This window comes from Corvus cornix, chromosome 1 (assembly GCF_000738735.6).
Source record: "Corvus cornix cornix isolate S_Up_H32 chromosome 1, ASM73873v5, whole genome shotgun sequence".
In the NCBI taxonomy this organism is placed as follows: Eukaryota; Metazoa; Chordata; class Aves; order Passeriformes; family Corvidae; genus Corvus; species Corvus cornix.
In genome coordinates this window covers 30,812,696-30,830,394 of record NC_046332.1, presented here as the reverse complement: position 1 = coordinate 30,830,394, position 17,699 = coordinate 30,812,696, and the positions used below count along the sequence as shown (strand labels likewise).

Below are 17,699 nucleotides of genomic sequence, written 5' to 3'. Positions count from 1 at the left end.
GGTTATTTGACTGATTTTTAATTAAAATAGAATTTTAACTAGATTGTTTTGAGCATACATACAGCTCTGGTTTGTTATTGTTGGTCTAATTGCCTCCTAAATTAAAGATACCAATATTCTAATCCACCCTCTCCCTTAGGATACTGGCATTAAAAGAGGGTGTGGAATGCTATGTAAATGATTTACAGGCATGCAAGATAGAAAATGGTCTTTAAAGGCATCAGCCAAAACTTAGGTCTTCCCTTTACCTGTGATGTCTTGACAGAGAGAATGATGAATTGTTATTTTTTGGTATGTATTTATTTCTCTGTCCTGACAGGTCTTTTAAATGGCTAGAAATGTGTCTGAGAAAAATGCCAATAATCTCAGCCTTTGAGGAAGAAGCAGTTAACGAATCTCCAGGGAAATACCCTGTAGAGTACTGATGCTCTGTGGGGAAGAAAAGGGTTAGGAGCCAGTGGAGCAGGGGTTGGAGACAATACATCATCTCAGATCTAAAATGGAAGCTGTCTGCTGGCAACATAAGATACTAAAATGACAGAATTATGGGCTTATTTTCTTAGGACTACTTTTTGAGAGCCGATTAAAAAAAGTCATTATTTGGGATTTGGCTACTTCCATTTAAGATATCTTGGTTAAATTTTGTCAGAAATAAAGCATTAATTTTTTGCAGGTTTTTAATTAACTTTACGAATTGAAACCGTTTGGGGAAGTTTCACCTGTGGGGAATGTAAATCCAAACCATGTTGGAAGTTTAAAGAATATATACTAGGCTCAAATCCAATTTCTATTTTTAAAGCTATAAGGGACCTTACAAAGTAGCAGGCCACAAGTTTAGATGTCTGTTTTATAACATTTTAATAGAACAAGAGAGACTAACAAAACTTTGAAGCTTTTGTCAAAGTAGAATATTTAAGCTCCTCAGATCAAACTAGATGTACATTGACAAATGTTCACAGGAAAACAAAGAGTTATTTCCAGCCAGAAGAGACTTTTCTTAAAAATAAAAGCAGCCAAACGTGCGTGTGTTGGGAGGCTGTGAATCAGCACCTGCAAATATCAGCAGTACAAGAATAACCAGGAAAAGAACAAAAAGTTGGATGGGCCCCTAAGCAACCTGATCTACTGGGAGGAATTGCTGCACACAGCAGGGGGGCTGGAATTAGTTGATTTTATTAAGGTCCCTTCCCACCCAAGCCTTTTCTATGATTCTATGAAAACTTGGGCCAAAAGAAACAACTGGAAAGAGTGGAAGATGCAACCTCATACTTGCAAAGGAGACAGTTCACTTAAAGCCATCATCAGGTCATGCTCTGTTGTGCATTGATTTGAAGGATCTCCTTTCCCACAGCAAGTGTATTTTACTTCACTGGATTCCCCTGCAAGGAGTGTAAGAACAAAAGGTGGAGTTAGTGCAGGTTGTGCCACAATGTGTGTATGAATGTTATTGTTAGTAAAGAGGAAGGCAGCACTTACATGAGACAAGTGTAAATGGCATGAAGTGAAGAGGAAAAAATTGATTTGGGAAGCGCACCCCCATGCATTGCTCCTGGGTGTGCTCAGGGACCAAACTGGGGAGTTCTTGAGAGCTGTGACATAGCCATTTCCAAAATGGACTGCCCTGTTTGTATCTTGAGTTTTTTAGCAAACAGAGCTGTTACTGTAAAGGTGAGGGGTGAAATTATGGTGTGCTAGTTACAGAATTTAAAGTATCATTTTATACTCCCTTGCCTTGGATGGGAGAGAGGGAGTGTGGTCAGGTAACCTGAGGTGGGTGCTGGGTTTGTGTGCCTGAACACTAAGGAAGCTCTAGTGTTGTGGGTAGGTACCATATCTCAGTGACAGTGTGCTGTGAACATCCTTGAATCTTCATTGTTGAAATTAGGGAAGGGTGGTCAGAAAACTGCACCTGGACTTCCTGCATGCTGTGCTCTCCTAGGGAGGCTAATTCTTATGCTGGTGACCTTAGGAGGAAGTAGCTGTAGGACTTGAGCAAGGTGCCTTAGAGTAGTGGGAGGGAATACTGTAATGAACAAAATGCCTTAACTCATACAATTTCCTAGAGCATCTGTCTTTGGTCGTTGTCTTCATTTTGGAAATCTGGTGAGTTTTGGCTACCACTTAGCAAAGGTACAACATTGTCTATAGAGCTTCTTGTCTGCTCAATAATGACCATAAAATGATTTTTAGCATTTTAAGTACACAGAGGACATACAACTACCTGACAAAGCAGTCTTGAGATGAATAAAACATGCATACTGGCAAACCATCCATCAGTGAAATCCCAATTCTGCTGAATTTGCAGTTCATATTGTTGCTAATTGTATGATGTAGATGCTTGTCCACTGGGAATTGGATGGAAATAAGCAAGTCACTTGCTTCAGATGCTGACAGGGCTGTGAATGGGAGCTCAGTCAGTCTCCTCTGAGTTGGGTTTTATGGCTGCAGTGTTGCTGCTTCTTGAGAAAGAACAAGTTTTAAATAGGTAGCAGTGAAGATCCATGCATCCTACTTAAAGTTGCTTAGGTCATTGTAGCAAGAACAGAGGGTAAGAAGATCCATGCCCCAGAAAAACCTTGCTCAAAGATGCTGAGGAAAACCTTGCCTGCTATATCTAGTCTTGTAATTAACTCCTACTCCTAATTACATAGTGCCTTAAAAAGGGCCTGCCACTGTAATAAGTGATGTTGTTATATTTCCTTTTGTTCAGTGGAGTAAAAATAGTTCACTTGGCTCATGGGCTTTATTTAACTGAGCACTAATGCAGACTTAGTTGTAATATATTGCAGAAACAGCAGTTCCTTTGTGCCAGTCCTATAGAGCTCTCTTTTCTCTACTGACATACAGTAAGTATGATTGGAATCTGAGTAAATGATGTGATAAAAGGCTTGATGGTGCTTCCTAAAAACAAACTGCTGCTCATTAAATTAAACGATGATGATTCTTAATGGACTAGTTAATGCTCTGCAGTGCATTTGGTACAAGTAAGGAAGCTAGGGATGTGAGACCCTCCCACTATGGTTCCTCCTGTATGTTCTGGAATCATAAAGCAGGTAGAATAGGGAGTTTTGCTAGATAACATATAATTATAAACACAGAGCAGATGTTCTTGCAGCGAAGAAGATTCTACTGTGAAAGTTTAATTAGGGGAGAAACCCTAAGCCACCTTAGGCTTTTTCATTTCGTCTTGTAAGTGAACTGCTCTTAGAGCATTTAATGTATCACACTTGAAGGAGTAATCATTGCAAACCTGAAGCAGATTTATGTGCAGTGCTCAAATTGCTTGTCTTTACTGATACTAAATTAGCTCTTGCAGTGCTGGGTATTTGATGGTGCTTTCCTTGTCTCTAAATTCAGTTTGTCTACAAAAACCTCATACTTGCTGCAGAGCTTATCCTGTCTTTGGAGAACTATTCATTCTCCTTCTTTCCCTAGCTTTGAAAAACCAAAACTTTTAACAGAGCAACATGAAACGGAACCAATCTTTGTGATTTTATTTAATTGAAAACTACTGCCAGTATGAAAATCCTGGCTAGCAATTAAGGGAATGTGACAGCTTCGCCAGTCATTACATAAATGCTGTGGAGCACTGGGCTTCCTACTGTCATTAGCTGCAGTGAACACAATGGAGCTATACACAGGAGCAAGCACTACTCTGATGATAAATGTTTGCATTTCCAATTAGCACTGAACTGTTGTGGCATTTTCCCCTCAGTCTAATTGAGGGTCTTGGATGGTTTCATTCACTAATGATAATTGGGTTGTCTTCTTGCTCTTTACTTTCCCAGTGACAAAGGAGTTGAATGAGTTTTGCTCTTAAGAACGTTGGTTTCCTCCTTGCAGTTCTCTGTCTTGGTGTTTCTTCACCTCAGAAAAAACTCAGCTTTTACAGATTCATGTAAACGTTCATCTATTGACATACTGTGGCTTTTTGCTAACCGCTGTATTGCAGTGTCCTCTGTGCCTATGGTATGTTGTTGACTTGATCTGACAATGTTCTCATTTTCTTATATATATTTTTACCCCCAACCCCGTTGCTAAAATGACAGATCTCTCCATTTAAAAAGGGGCAGGTTTTGCAAATGTGTACGTGTATTTAAAGCGTGAATACGTTGTACGGAATTATTCCACATTAGGGGATAGCAGGGCTTAATCCTGAGCCCTGTGCTCTGTGTCCATCTTCTGGATTGGAAACTTTTGAATGGAAGAATGATTAATGATTCGGCTGCTCTCAGTTGCTGTTGCTGCTAATGTGGAGTTAGGACTCCGAGCCAAGTAACTTAGGCACAGAGTAGTGGGGGTGGGTTTAACTGTGTGCATTAATATATTCTCTTTATGCTGCATCTAGTCATTTCCTCTGGAACACAGATTTCCTCCAGGAAACCTGCTTATATGGGCTTTGGGGTATGCTTTAACATAAGAGGCCTTTATTTTTCCCACCCTGCTTAGCAAGCTCCGACTCCGGTGACTACTTTGACTTGTGTGGTTGAAGCCCTGCCCTCCTGCAAGCAAAAGCAGAACCAGAGCCAAGGCTGCTCTGTGCTGTGCTGGAAAAGGGAGCCTGTCCTGACATCTGCAACAGCGAACTTGCTTGTTCAGGCATGTAGCTGGGGGAGGGGAGGCAGCACTTCTGGAGATGAGGAAACAAGGAGGATGATTTGTGGGCTGAGAGCTTTTAAAAATTATTCTCTTGGTTCTTTCTGTCTCAGCTTGGATTTTTATTTTTTTTTTCTCCTTGAAAATAGATGCAATTTATTTTTCTAGGGCTGTTTAAAAGCACTGTTAGAAGTGGGTAAATGCTCGATCAAAATGAGGAGGCTGCTGCCCAGAGATGGGACCAGCCAGAGCTGACCTCTGCAGTTCTCCAAGCTTGAGTACTGGAGCACAAGTAAGGGCAGTTCATCACGTGTTCCAGGTACTTGGGCATAGCTGGCATTGATTGTGAAATGGTTATTGTTTGACACTGCCAGTTATTTGTGCAACAGCTGAAGCCAAGTCTAAACACGGCAATTTAAGCTGGCATTGCCTCTCTGTGGCTTTGGATTCAAGCCTAATGTGGTGGAAAGGGCCTGACCTGCCTCAGCGCCTCTGACACCCTCAGTGTGCCTGGGTTACTGTCGCAGTGCTCATGCATGGGCCCACACTGTGGAAGCCGGTGAACATTGGGCCTCCATTCTTTCAAACAAAACAGAAAGAAGCTTCCTTAACTTGAATGAAAGGAGAACTCTGTTGCTAGGAATCGAGTGGTTATAATTAGTCTGTTCTTCTTTAGAAGTGTATCTGTGCAGTAGGATGGGTTAGCATGGATATCTGCCCAGGGAGAGATTTTGCAGCTCTCCTGCCCGCTGCAGTGATGTCCATGTCCTCCTGCAAAATCTGGGCTAGGGAATCCCACCTGGCAGTTCTTGCCTTTAGCCTAAACTGTTGGGGTTGAATTAAAGGCTTTTTTTTGAAAGGACCATCCAGACTTTTGGCTTTTAAAATTCCAAGCCATGGAATTGTCCAGCTTTTCCTGTTGACTTGTAAGTGGTCAGTGATCCTTTATGTCTGGCATTATGGAAATAATGCTGGCAGTGGAGCAAGACTGCAACTGGTAGTTGGCCATCTGCCATGAGTGTCTCCCTTCCCCCTCCTCACACCCACCCATCCATGCTGTAGCAGTGGACGCATTCTCTTCTGCGTGTATACTGATGTTGAGTGATTATTCCTTCATTTAATTTACTGATTTCATCTGCATCTTTAGGTGTTGGCAGCACCTGCAGGGGTCTAACAGGTAAGTTCTAAAAAGACATCAGCAAACACTGCTGTTTTGTAATTATTTATTTGAACTTTATGCCAACCTGTTGTTTAGTTTGTTGGAGTTTTTTTATTGTTTGTTTGTTTTTGTTTTGTTTTTGTTGTAGTTCACATGTAAATGCCGGGTCTGTGCTGGTGCTTTGCTGGTCCTTGGCTTTTTTGGTTTAATTGGCACTCTTGCAAAGAGCTCAGATGTGCAGTAACTGGTTGGGGAGACAGCTCCATGCTGCAGTTTCTAAGGGTTTTTTTTAATCACCTCTAAATTCGGTGACCAGTCTCTCCTCCCTCGGGGTGTGTGTGTTGCAGCTGCCTTTTTTGTGACAGCATGTGTTCCAGGTCCCATCTGCTGTCGGGTGGAGGAAGAGGACACCTCTTGTCTCTTTTTCAGGTGGAATGTGTGGGGTGCCTTTCCTTCAGTGCGAGACTGGTGTTTCAGACAGTCCCACGTAAAGTAATGAAAAACGAATGGCTGTCTTTTCATACTGTGTCGAAACCCAGCTGGTAAAGTCTGATGTTGCTTTTTCGGATGGGATTTGCATGGAAGCGTGACACGCAGGGAGGGAATCTGCAGCTTGCAATGTGTTTGAGCAGAGCAGGGCACAGCCTGTCTGTGCTCTTTCTCACCAGGGCAGTGCGAGAAGGAGATTTCAACTGTGTGTGCACAAGCAATTTCTAGCCATGGGGTGGAAGGATGCAGGGATACTGGTGCAGAGGTAAAACACTTGTTCTGATCAGGATTGACTCAATTAAAGGTTAAGAATCTCTCTCTTTTTTTGTGGGCAAGACACCTTTTCCTCACCCTGTCAACAACAGAATACTAGTGTCTTGGAAAAATGTGATTTCCTTCTGGTAGTAGGCAGAGAGGGAAGAGCAGTTGCTGAGCATCTTCCTCCTCCCTGTCTTGTTTAATATAGTTTATTCATCTGTAAGTTGTAGTGAGTAACTTACAGCTACTCTCTTGCCAGACTGCATGAATTATAGATAGCTCTTTTATGAGTTTTCATGTTGACTCCTGCAATTAGTATGCATTGGACGTAGTTATCTGTATGGCATCTACTGTAGCGTAGGTTTCAGCCTTTCTGACTTTTTAATTGCTTTCTGTTTTAGCAATCAGTCATCTGTCTGTCTTGCTAAGGAATGCAAAGAGAACACAAGCAGCTTGATAGAAACTTAGAGTTCAGCATGGAGCAGCAGGTTTGAAATGATGTACTTAAGTGGAAGAAAAATGACATACATAGAGGGTCTTTGTTCTGTTTTTTTTTTCTGCTTGTGTGTGTGCTACAGTAGGGTCAGAATGTCCCACCTACCTCTGGGTCCCACTCTGCTAGGTGAATGTCTCAGGAGGCTGTGCCTGTACTACAGTTTATGCCTGTAGTTTAGGCATAAACTGCATGATTCACAAGGCATGTAGATGTGGCACTTGAGAGTGTGATTTAGTGGTTAAGACAGTGGTGCTGGGTTAATGCTCAGACTTGATGATCTTAGAGGTCTTTTTCCTTAATGATTCTGTAATTGTCTTTTGTGTTATATCTTCTTAACAAAGATCAGCAGACCTGTATGGATCTTTGCATGTGTGAATGTACTCTGAGCTCTTGGATGCCACTCTTGGCGCCTGTGGGTGCTGTCTTCTGTTCAGTACTTCTGCTTGCTGCATGTTCTGTCTTCTGTCTGTCTCTTTCCTGAATACAGAAGTGTTTTGTAGGTGCAAAAGGAGAGTTTGCCAGGTTTGCTGTTTGACTCTGTTGAGGCTGGGGCAATGTTATGTAGCTAAAGGGCTGCAAAAGTTGATGGGGAGGGACAGGGGTGCATTGAAGGCAACCATAACTTGACTACAGCAGTCACAGATTGCAGTATGTAATAAAACTTTTCCTGATTACTGTGTGCTGAAACAACTTGAACTTCCAGTGCTCCCAAATGTCTGCAGAAACAATAGTCCTACATCACGGCTATGCCTTCCTAGTGGTGTCTACGGGGTTTGGTTTGAGTGCTGGTGTTTTAATAGATACAATAGTTGAGAATAATTGTGTCTGCAGCTAAAACATATTCCCTCATCTGACTCTGGTTGAAAAGTTCATGTGCTGTTTCATTGCTTCCACTGTTCACTTAATAACACAGTGGAAACCTAAGATGGATTTCTCAAGGCAGAGTCGTGCTGGTGTGAAGAAGGAAATAACTTAGTGCAGTGATGCTTTGCATTCCTGTTGGAAGGGATTGTGCCAAGCAGAGTGACTCATTTCAGCGGCCTAGCGCTGATGTTCTGCTGGCTGGGGAAGCGATTGCCTGGCGCTCTGAATCTGAGCAGCGCCTACACGAGGGAGTTTGTTTAAAGCCTGCTTACATGTGAATTGGCAGGAGATTATTTTAGGAAGAAGAGAATTTGCCCAGCCAGCTGGGCTGCAGTGAGGGAGATGGCTACCTCTGTAACTACTTGGCATGGCTCTGAGCTCTCAGCTCTGACTGGAGGTATAATTCTGTCAGGACAGGGTTTCATTCACCTACTTTGAAGCCAATGGAAGTTGCAAGTATAATGATGTTGCATTTGACCTCTGTATTGCAGTGGGAGGATTCACTTAAGCAGGTTTTTGGGTTCCCTTTTATATAGTGGCACAAGGCTTTTGGGAACCCTCTAGTGCTGCTATTACAGGGGACAACTTCTGTGGAATCAGCCTCTTAGTTTTGTGGATCAGTGGATTTCTCTCACTCCGCCATCTCCAAACAGCTCATGTAACTCCAAACATAAGACTTCGATGAAGAGAAAGGTCTGGGAGCTTGAGTGATGGAGGGAAAATGAGAGGTGTACTATAGGCTTTGCCTACAGCAAAGTTGCAGTTATCAAATAGGTATGAAACAATATTGTTTGTAAAACTATGTAACTTCTCAGCAGTTACTTGCTCATTCAGGGAATCATGTAAGATAAACAAGAGCTTGTACTGCCAGTTTCTGTCCCTGCGGTAAAACAGTAATTCATGTGTGCACTATCCTTTCTGGCTGAGGGATTTTGAAAAACTTTCTTGTATTGAAGAAACTGAGAGCAGATGTCCCTGGGGTTTTGCGCTGGTGGAACTGAGCGGGAGGATGCTTGACATCCAGAGATTTTTCTTAGAGTCTTTGTTTGGGGTTTTTTGCTTATGTTTTTTCTTTCCCCCAGCACTAGGCTAGCCTCTGCCTGCAATCTGGGGTTTTTTTTTATTCCTCTTCTCACTTCTTTTTCTCCAGCCTGGAGCCACATACTGCTCTGTTTCAGTCGCATGTTGCATCCATTCCCCAACTTAGTAAACTTTACTCTGTCCCCTTGCCTTTGACAGCAGGTAAGAAGCACCAATTCTCACCTACTGACTTCTCTGCCCAGTGGGAGAGGGACCCAGAAATGAGTCAGTCTCCATCCTGGCCATGTCTGCAGCTCCAGGCAGTCTGGGTGGTGGGGGAATCTTTGGATGCACCTTTATTCAAACCCCCATGGGGGTAAACCAGGGTGTTAGAGCAGCAAATGTGGTGCCACTCCTGGGGAGGTCTGTTTGGCAGGCACAGAGCTGCTAACATTCCTTTTCCTTCTGCTTCCCTGTTTGCAGTATATTCCTAGCACCTTCCTGGCATTTGCTTTCTCGTAGTTAAATAAGATCAATGCAGAGAATGCATCTCCTATGGGACACTGCTGCTTATGTTGTTTCAAATGGTTTAGTTGTGCCAGTTCAGTTCCAGCCACTGACACTGTGATGTGCAAAGCCCATCAGGAAGGCCTCAGCATTTCCGTGTTTCACAAGGTACATGTGCAGCAGTGGCTGCCGAAATTATCAGTTGGGTTTTAGCTTAGACTTTTTTCCACTGCTTAGGCAGGGAGACTACTCATTTGCACCAACCACTTCATGGCTGGCACTCCAGCTGTCACTTAGTTCTGTTCTGTCTTACACTCAAGAATGGCATGAGGCTGAAGCATGAGTGGTGGGACATGCACAGGGCACATGCAAGGACACACCCAGACAAGTGCACAGCTAATTTCCCCCCCACCCCTCCCAAATGCCAAAGCTGTCCCACCATTAAAATCAATCCCCAAATGCTAGCGTGTCATTTAATATTCCATTGCACAGCGGTATTGGAAGGAAAATGGGACTGGGGTCAGTCCTTTTGCAAGATTCCCTCTGTGTGAAGACTTGCCCAAAGCCCTGCAGGGTGTACAACACTGCCAGCCCTCCCATTTAAGGGCAAGTGTGAAGAAACTGGGAATCAATCAAGTGGAGGAGGAGGTGGAGCTGCAGGCCAGCCATGGCTTGGCAGGCGACAGGGAAACCTGCTATTGGCAAAATCTGGCGCATTGCTGCCGAGTGATTTCTGTGGGCAGTGGTTGCCTGCCTCAGTTCCCCACAGCAGCAAGAGCAGTGTGCTCTGGGTCTGAATCTTGCCAGTTACACTGAGGATCAGTAGCTTGGCTGAAGAAGACTTTGGAGGCTGGCTGGGTGCTGTGTGGCCATAGGACTGTGGTACGGTGGTGGGATCTGTCTGGAGTGTGACTCAGTGTCCCACTGAGTCCAGCCTATGGAAAGCGGCTTCCTGGCAGTCAGCAGTGCTCTCAGCTTTGTAACTAGACTTCTCACTTGCAGAGAGCAAACAGCTTCTGACTTTCTGCCACCTTGTAATTCTCCCTGAGCAAAACATCTGCCCTTACTGCCTGTGAAATTGGTAAAGCTGTTGAATTGCTTTTTCCACCCAAACAGAAACCGTTCCCACTTTGGTCTTTATTCAGCAGTTAACTCCCAACTTACTTTTGAAAACATAGTGCAGATGAATTCCAGTTTCCAGAAGGATCTTGCTGCAGCCAGGCTGTGTCCAGAGCAATGCTGATCTCATTTGGGTGGAACAAGTTAGCCGTTGCAGAATAATCTATTACCCTGTTCCCAAGCTTCCGTCTTTAAATCTGCACAGCAGGGATTATTTACTTATGGATTTAAGTGTGTGTTGGGGATCTAGTTTTGTTTGACCCTCCCAACAGAACAAAATGCAATCAACTTCCTGGAGTTGCTTCTGAAGTGTGCTGTTACTGCAGAAAGGCCAGGGCTGGCTTGGCGCAATCGAGGGCTGTGGCACTGCATCTGAGGTGACATGGGTACAGCTCAGGGCTTCCTGGCCACCTCTGCCTCTGAACCTGCTCAGCAGCTTTTTAGCAAAGGAGCCTGAGTGGCTGCATCAAAACTCTTTGAGTACAAACTCCAGTCTCTGTATTGTGCTGTGCTGGAGACTGATGCAAACTTTTTGACGTGTTTTTTAGGAGAACTAGCAGGGATCTGAGAGGTGTTACGAACTCAGCAACTTGTTGGCTCCTCTCAGGCATCCCTACTCTTTGCTACCTTATATTTACCTTCCCACCCTGCATGTCAGCTCCATGGTTTGCTTGAGAAGTGGTTGTATCCTGAAATAGGCTTTTCTCAGTGATCAGCAACTCAAATGCTTGAACATAGTCTTATTAATGGAAAAAAATTCAGAGCTTGAGTAGAATTTGTTGTGCTGGGTTTGTGTTGCTATCCTTATCCCTGGAAGTGTTCAAAAAGCCTGTGGATGTGGCATATGGGTATATGGTTTGTGGTGAACACAGCAGTGCTGGGTTAATGGTTGGACTGAGGTTGCAGGTCCGTCTGCAAATACCTGCTAATGATTTACTTGATAGTGTGTGATTCTAGTCTACAATAAATAAATAGGGCTTCTAATTTGTTTTCTTTTCCAATTCCCAGTAACGGCCTCCCCAGCTGAAGATGTCTAACAATGGAGTTGAAACAGAAGACAAACCACCTGCTCCTCCAATGAGAAATACCAGCACTATGATTGGATCGGGCAGCAAAGATCCTGGGACTTTAAACCATGGCTCAAAACCTCTGCCTCCCAATCCAGAAGAAAAGAAGAGGAAGGATCGATTTTACCGATCTATTTTGCCAGGAGATAAAAGTACAGTATTTTATCTCTTTTAATAAACCTTCTGTCTGAACGTTGCTCTGCTTGAACATAGTCAAGCCCTTGATGCTTAGTGATGGTTGAGGTTTTAGAAAACCTTGTGTGTTTGTTTCCTGCACATCTGTCTTGGTTTTTTCAGGGTACATAAGGTACAGTCTGTAGATATGTTTTTTCTAATGATTAATCCTATCACATTTAATCCATCTCACTTTATTTTCATAAGATCATAGAATCCTAGGATTATTTGGGTTGGAAGGGACTTTAGGGATCATCTCGTTCCAGTTCTCCTGTTAAAGGTAGATATGGATATCTTCCACCAGACCAGGTTGCTCAGAGCCCTATCCAACCTGGCCTTGAACATTTCCAGGGATGGGATATCCACAGCTTCTCTGGGCAACCTGTTCCAGTACCTCAAGACCCTCAGAGTGAGGAATTTCTTCCCAATACCTAATCTAAACCTGAACTCTGTTGTTTTGAATCCATTCCCCCTTGTCTTATTACTCCCTGCCCTTTCCAAAATCCCTCTGCAGGTCTCTTTTAGGCCCCCTTTCTTGCAGATTTTTTAGAATTTATTTTGCTTTTCCCATAAATTATGAGAACAGTGTTCATGAAAACTGGGACTAACTCTGGGACTAGCTCTGTTACTTCCCATCCTGACTTGTCCATAATGGTCTTGAAAATCACAAATTTTTGTGCCAATTACAAGTTGGCCAATAAAGCTGGCACTGGCAACTCCTTTGGTGGAGAGCAGAGGGAGGTCTTTTGCTTGTTTTGTTGTTTTAAACAGCAAATAATTTGAGATATACAAGACTAACATGCAATCTCCTACTAGACCTGTCATATTTTACCTCATGGCCATTTACTCTGTTCTCATGTCTGGGTCAGGCATTGTCTACTTGCTTTTAAGAACAATCTGTCACTGAAAATTCTTGCATCTTTCTTGTGAACTGAAGGAATTTTTTCATGTTCAAGGGACTGTAACAGATGGAAAAAGAGATGGGAACTGTGAACTGTACATGAAATTCTAATTTTTAGGATGAGGATATTTTAGAAAACCTCTCTCTCATGAATCTTTTGAAGTGATGCAAGAAAAAAAATCTCTCCATCCCCTAATATGTGCTGGGTTCTTTTTATATCTGACCTATTTTTTTGGAGTTCCTCTTCATAATATATCAGCTTTTTTTCTGTATTGCAATGGTATCTAAGCACTGGGCAACTAAATCAAGGCTAGATATCTTCAACTCCCTGGACTGCAGGAGGGAGGCTGCCTCCTAATATTTATTAGTGAAAAGACTAACTGAAATGATTGCTTCACTAATTTAAATAAGCAAAGTGGTGGATCATTTTCTACAAAATACTATAGTATTTATGATGATGATGAAGATGATGATGATTATTATTCTTAGCTGATACTTTTGGCAACTTTGGATTGTTTTACAAACGTGGGTTTTTGAACCTGCAATCCAGAAACCTGTGAACTCAATGTTAAAAGTCTGCTGGATCCTGGTTGGAACTTGCCATTGCGTGTATGAATCCTAAAAAAGCTGCAGGATTTTTGTGTTGGCTTACTTAAGGGAGAGGAGTTTTTAAATCTCTGGGATCAACTGTTTCAGAGATCAAAGAAGTCACCTGAAACTTGTAAAATAATAAAAAAAGTAGAACCTGAAATGCTAGTTTGAATTGGATTATGAAGGAGAACTACGAATGAGGAGAAAAATGAATGTTTTGGGTAAAATCAGCAGACAGACTGCAACTGATCTGAAGATGCCTATGTTTACTGAAGATTGGCCAACATGGCAGATGCTTTGAGACGTGAGAGATTTTTGTTTAGCCAAGCCCAGCAGAGCCTTCTGTTGCCATACACCTGCCCAAACGAGAATGGTTGCTTCTGTCCTCTAATTCCTGTCGAGCAAAAAACTCCTTTAGCACTATCACCTTCACTTCAAATTGGTTGATTTCCATCTTAGAAAACTTCTTTTAGTCTCTTTTAGTCTTTTATGAAGAGAGCTAAAGTCCTAGAGCTTCATGCTGCTTAAACGTAGGGAAATTCTTCAGTGTTCAGACACTTCTCTTTGGTTTGTGCCTGAAATAATTTGGGTGTTATTTGCTTGTATGGCTGAATTAAAAGAGAAGTTGGTTTCCATTTAGTTAGAGGAAAGTAATTTTGAGCAAATCTGTGCTACCCCTGTGCATGAACAGAGGTGTCGTGTGAGGGACACATGGGGCATAAATCCAGCACCTCATGCATGTTTTCACACTTGCATTGAGCTATACCCCTTGCCAGGTGGCTCTGGAGGTGTCATGCTCTGCCTGCAAAATTTAAGATGTAATTTGAAGTCCTGATTTCCTCTGTCCCAGCCTAAACCACAAACCCAGTACTTAAAAAACCTGTTGGCTTAATATGGGATGGGTCCTGCCCAAAGGACTCAGAGCAGAGCTTGTGTGACTTGTTGCTTTCAGCAGGACTTGGGAACGTTTTGAGTTTTCCTGGGCTCAGGGGACTCATCAGTGACTAATTGAGGATATCAGTCTTGCTTGAATGGGGCACACTTAGCTCCTGTGAGCTTTGCTGAGCTCAGCTGCAGCTTCGAACAGAGGCAAGGTTTTACCCACAAGGTGACAGTGTGCAGCAACCAGGAGTCCTTCCCATGGTGACTGGGAGAACTTTACTCCATGTTAGCAGTGGTCAAGAGCTTTCTCATCTCAGTGTGCTTCAGGATGGCTCACTGCATGGTCAGACATCATGCTTCACAGTAGCAGCTCAAGGTGCCAGAGCATCATAAGGAAAATTTATGGGAGGCTCTTGTAACAGCATTGAAAAGGGGGCTTATGAATGAGGAGGTGGTGAGGTGTTTGTGGGAATGAAGCCTTTGGTGGTGGTAGGCAGGTTGTCTTAAATATATTATATTATTTCTCTTTTTAATTTTTTTTAAAATTAGGATTCTTCAAGTCTTTTAAGCTTATTGCAAGGATAATGCAATCACTTTAAAGGGACATTAAGTGTTTAGCAATATTGGGAGTGCCTATCTCTTTAGTTCTTTTTCCCTTATACCACCTGCTATGACATAAATATCTGCTTACAAAGGCAATTGTGTTATTAATGGTTTAATAATGTTTAGGCTTCTAGATCTGTCAGATCTGCCTCAATGTAGAAATAAAAAAACACCTAAGACTTCTGGATAACGACTTAAGGCCCTTAAGCTTTTTTAGGAATATGTTCAACTCTGCCGTGGCAGCTGCCCTGGACCATGTGTGGGTGTTCATTGTCCGTGAGGAACTCCTGCACAGTGGTCCTGGTAGAGGTGTCCTCTTCTTCCTCACCTGAGCAATGGGCTTCTAGGCTGAGATGGCACCTCACTCTTTGGCTTGGATAAGTGGACTGATCCTGCAGGCAGACCTATGGAATATGGTGCCTCTGATGGCACTCCCTGCACTTCTTTGCCTATTGCTTTCCATCCACTGCTGCTGTGTGCAGCAGGCCTCTGTGCTGCAGATGCTCACCATCTGCTAACCAGCAGCTGCTCCTGTCTCCTCCTCGCTCCCTTCTCAGGGATGGCTCCTCCAGCATAGCTCTTTGCCCCTTGGCAGCTCTGTCGCTCCTCTGCGACTCAGCTTCCCCCATCCCCTTTGTTTGAAAGAGGGATCAAAAACAATCTGTTCCATCTTCGTGTCCCAAATGGAGCATCTGATCCTTTTTCTTTCTCCAAAATGACTCTGTACAACTGTAGCTCTGTAATGATACAGAGAATGGTGCCAGAGCTGGCACTGAAGGAAACGGGATTCAGTACTTTGGGGCCAGCCCTGAGCCTCTCTACACAGCCAACTGCAGCAGTGTCTTAAAGAATTGCTACTCTGAGTGTTAGCCTTGCAGGCTTCTGAAATACCTGGGGTTTGGCATCTGTGTTGCCAAAAGTGTGCTGGGGAATGTCAGCCACAAAACAAATTCTGTTTGGCTTTGGATAAAAAAGGGGAGCGTCTGGGAAACGTGAGTGGTTTGCTCACCTTCTCCTGGCTTCACTCATTTTATTGCAAGCAGCAGCAAAGCCAACTAGAATGTGGTTCTTCCTTAAACTAATCTCAATTTTTGAATACAACAAATACTAAAAGGAAGGTGGAGCCCTTAGTACATAATGAATATGGATGAACTGAATCCAATGCATAATGATAATCTTGTTTGACGACCTCAGTTTAAAATTTGCAGGGTGCATCTGCTTTGATGTATTTCCTTCCCTGTTTCTTTATGACTTCTGCGCCTCACCTGCCAGATTCTGCTGTCTTGCTCATGTTTTCAAAGCTGGTTATTAAAACCACCTTTAATTCATTTTGTGAGCAAATAATTTGTAGCAGAAGCCCACATTATATTTGGGTTTCTTCATACACTTTTGAGGAAATAGGATGAAGAAAGCAATTTCTAAGCAGTATTTGTAGTTAATTTTGTCCCTAGCTTTGTGTGAGAGGCAGGTGTACATTTAAAAGCACATAATATTTTTTTTTAACTTGCTTAAAACAACAAATAAAAAAAATGTGTTCAAAACTGACTGGCTTCCACTTACTGCCACTGTGGAGCTTTTGACTCTGACCTGTGTAAGTTTGAGTGGCTATTTTAGAGTAAATAGGTCTCATGCTGTTGAGTCTAGACATACTAGTTGACACTTTACATACTGAAAATATCAGTTTCTTTTATGCTTGTCCTGTATTACAGGTATTTTTGTTGTCCCCTCTCTGTAGCTTCTCTTAAGTGAGGAAACAAAGTTTTTAAACTTGGTGTTTCTCTGCTCCAGATTGAAATCCTATGACTAGCAAAAGTGTGTGTGTGGGGTGGTTGTATAGGTGAATTAGAAGCTATTGAGGAGATTTTAATTCTTGATGCATTTATGGACTTTTTAATTGTTGTTGTTTTTGTCTCTTGCAGCCAATAAGAAGAAAGAGAAAGAGCGGCCGGAGATCTCCCTCCCTTCAGACTTTGAACACACGATTCACGTGGGGTTTGATGCAGTCACGGGAGAATTCACAGTAAGCAAATCTGGAGGAAAAGGGAACTGTGTGGTTTAGCTTATTGCTAGGAGGAGCCAGGGCCCATTAATCTTTTATGCTGGAAGGGCTATTACCATCATCTAGTTTGATCTCATTTGAAACACATCTGCAGAGGTTACCCACTAATCCATGCTGAAAGACTGTCAAACTTGGCACATCCCAGGAGATCAGGCTGCCAGCAAACTCTTCCTTTCCTGTTTTTTTTTGCTGTTGTGGTCAGCTAAACATGGTATATCTCTCCTCCCTTCCCTTCTCTTCCCCTCCCTTCCTCTTCTAGAGCTGAAATAGGTCTACAGCATAGTCTGTGTCCCCCAACTGGGGATCTGGGAGTTTTCCTGTGGGAGGCCCACAGCTGTCTACAACTACTTAGGACAGAATATGCATGTGCTGCCCTAAGGCTAAATGTCAGATGCTTTTATGTGTTGTGGGTTTTTTCATTTATTGACATGCAAAATACTGTAAAGACAGAGTTGTATTTCATCATCATCATATTTTTATTCTTATTTTGGTTATGAGAGAGTATTTCCTAGCAGCAGAAGTTGTTTGTGAGCAAGGTGTTTCTACCTGTCTGTAATATGGTGCTTTTTCAGGGGCTTTATTCCCCTACCCTGAATCACGTGTACAGCTGTGTTTTGCATGGCAGCCTCTAGAATTGCCCAGGTTACCCCACGTGTGCCAGTGCTGATGCCTTGGGGCTTCAAGGCATCAGTGGGGCATTACCTGAGGGGTGTATCCAGCCATCCTGTTGAACCGGGAGATTATAATGTCATTGCTAATGGATCCCAATCTCTGCCTCTTTGTCTGTACAAACTGTTATCCCTGCTGGTGAGGAAAGGCACAAGTCTGGCTGTTCTCCAGGTGTGTTTATTTTCTGGCTTAAATGATGTCCCTATACCGAAATTCAGAGCTTGAGATGTGAAGTTAACACCTCT

The 17,699-nt window shown here is 42.9% G+C and overlaps 1 protein-coding gene across 8 annotated transcripts in view; it reads left to right on the top strand.

Annotated features, from left to right (window-relative positions):
- Nucleotides 1-17,699, top strand: part of PAK1 (p21 (RAC1) activated kinase 1) — a 75,505-nt gene that overhangs the window by 30,448 nt on the left and 27,358 nt on the right. For 7 of the 8 annotated variants that reach the window (XM_019286735.2, XM_010401004.4, XM_010401006.4 and 4 more), the window contains 2 exons: nt 11,517-11,727; nt 16,646-16,746. In XM_019286735.2, the coding sequence (XP_019142280.1) occupies nt 11,538-11,727; nt 16,646-16,746 (291 nt within the window). In that variant the 5' untranslated portion in view covers nt 11,517-11,537. Of the gene's footprint in view, nt 1-5,285; nt 5,523-5,743; nt 5,774-11,516; nt 11,728-16,645; nt 16,747-17,699 lie in introns of those variants that run through there. The other variant, XM_010401003.3, reaches the window with a different exon arrangement.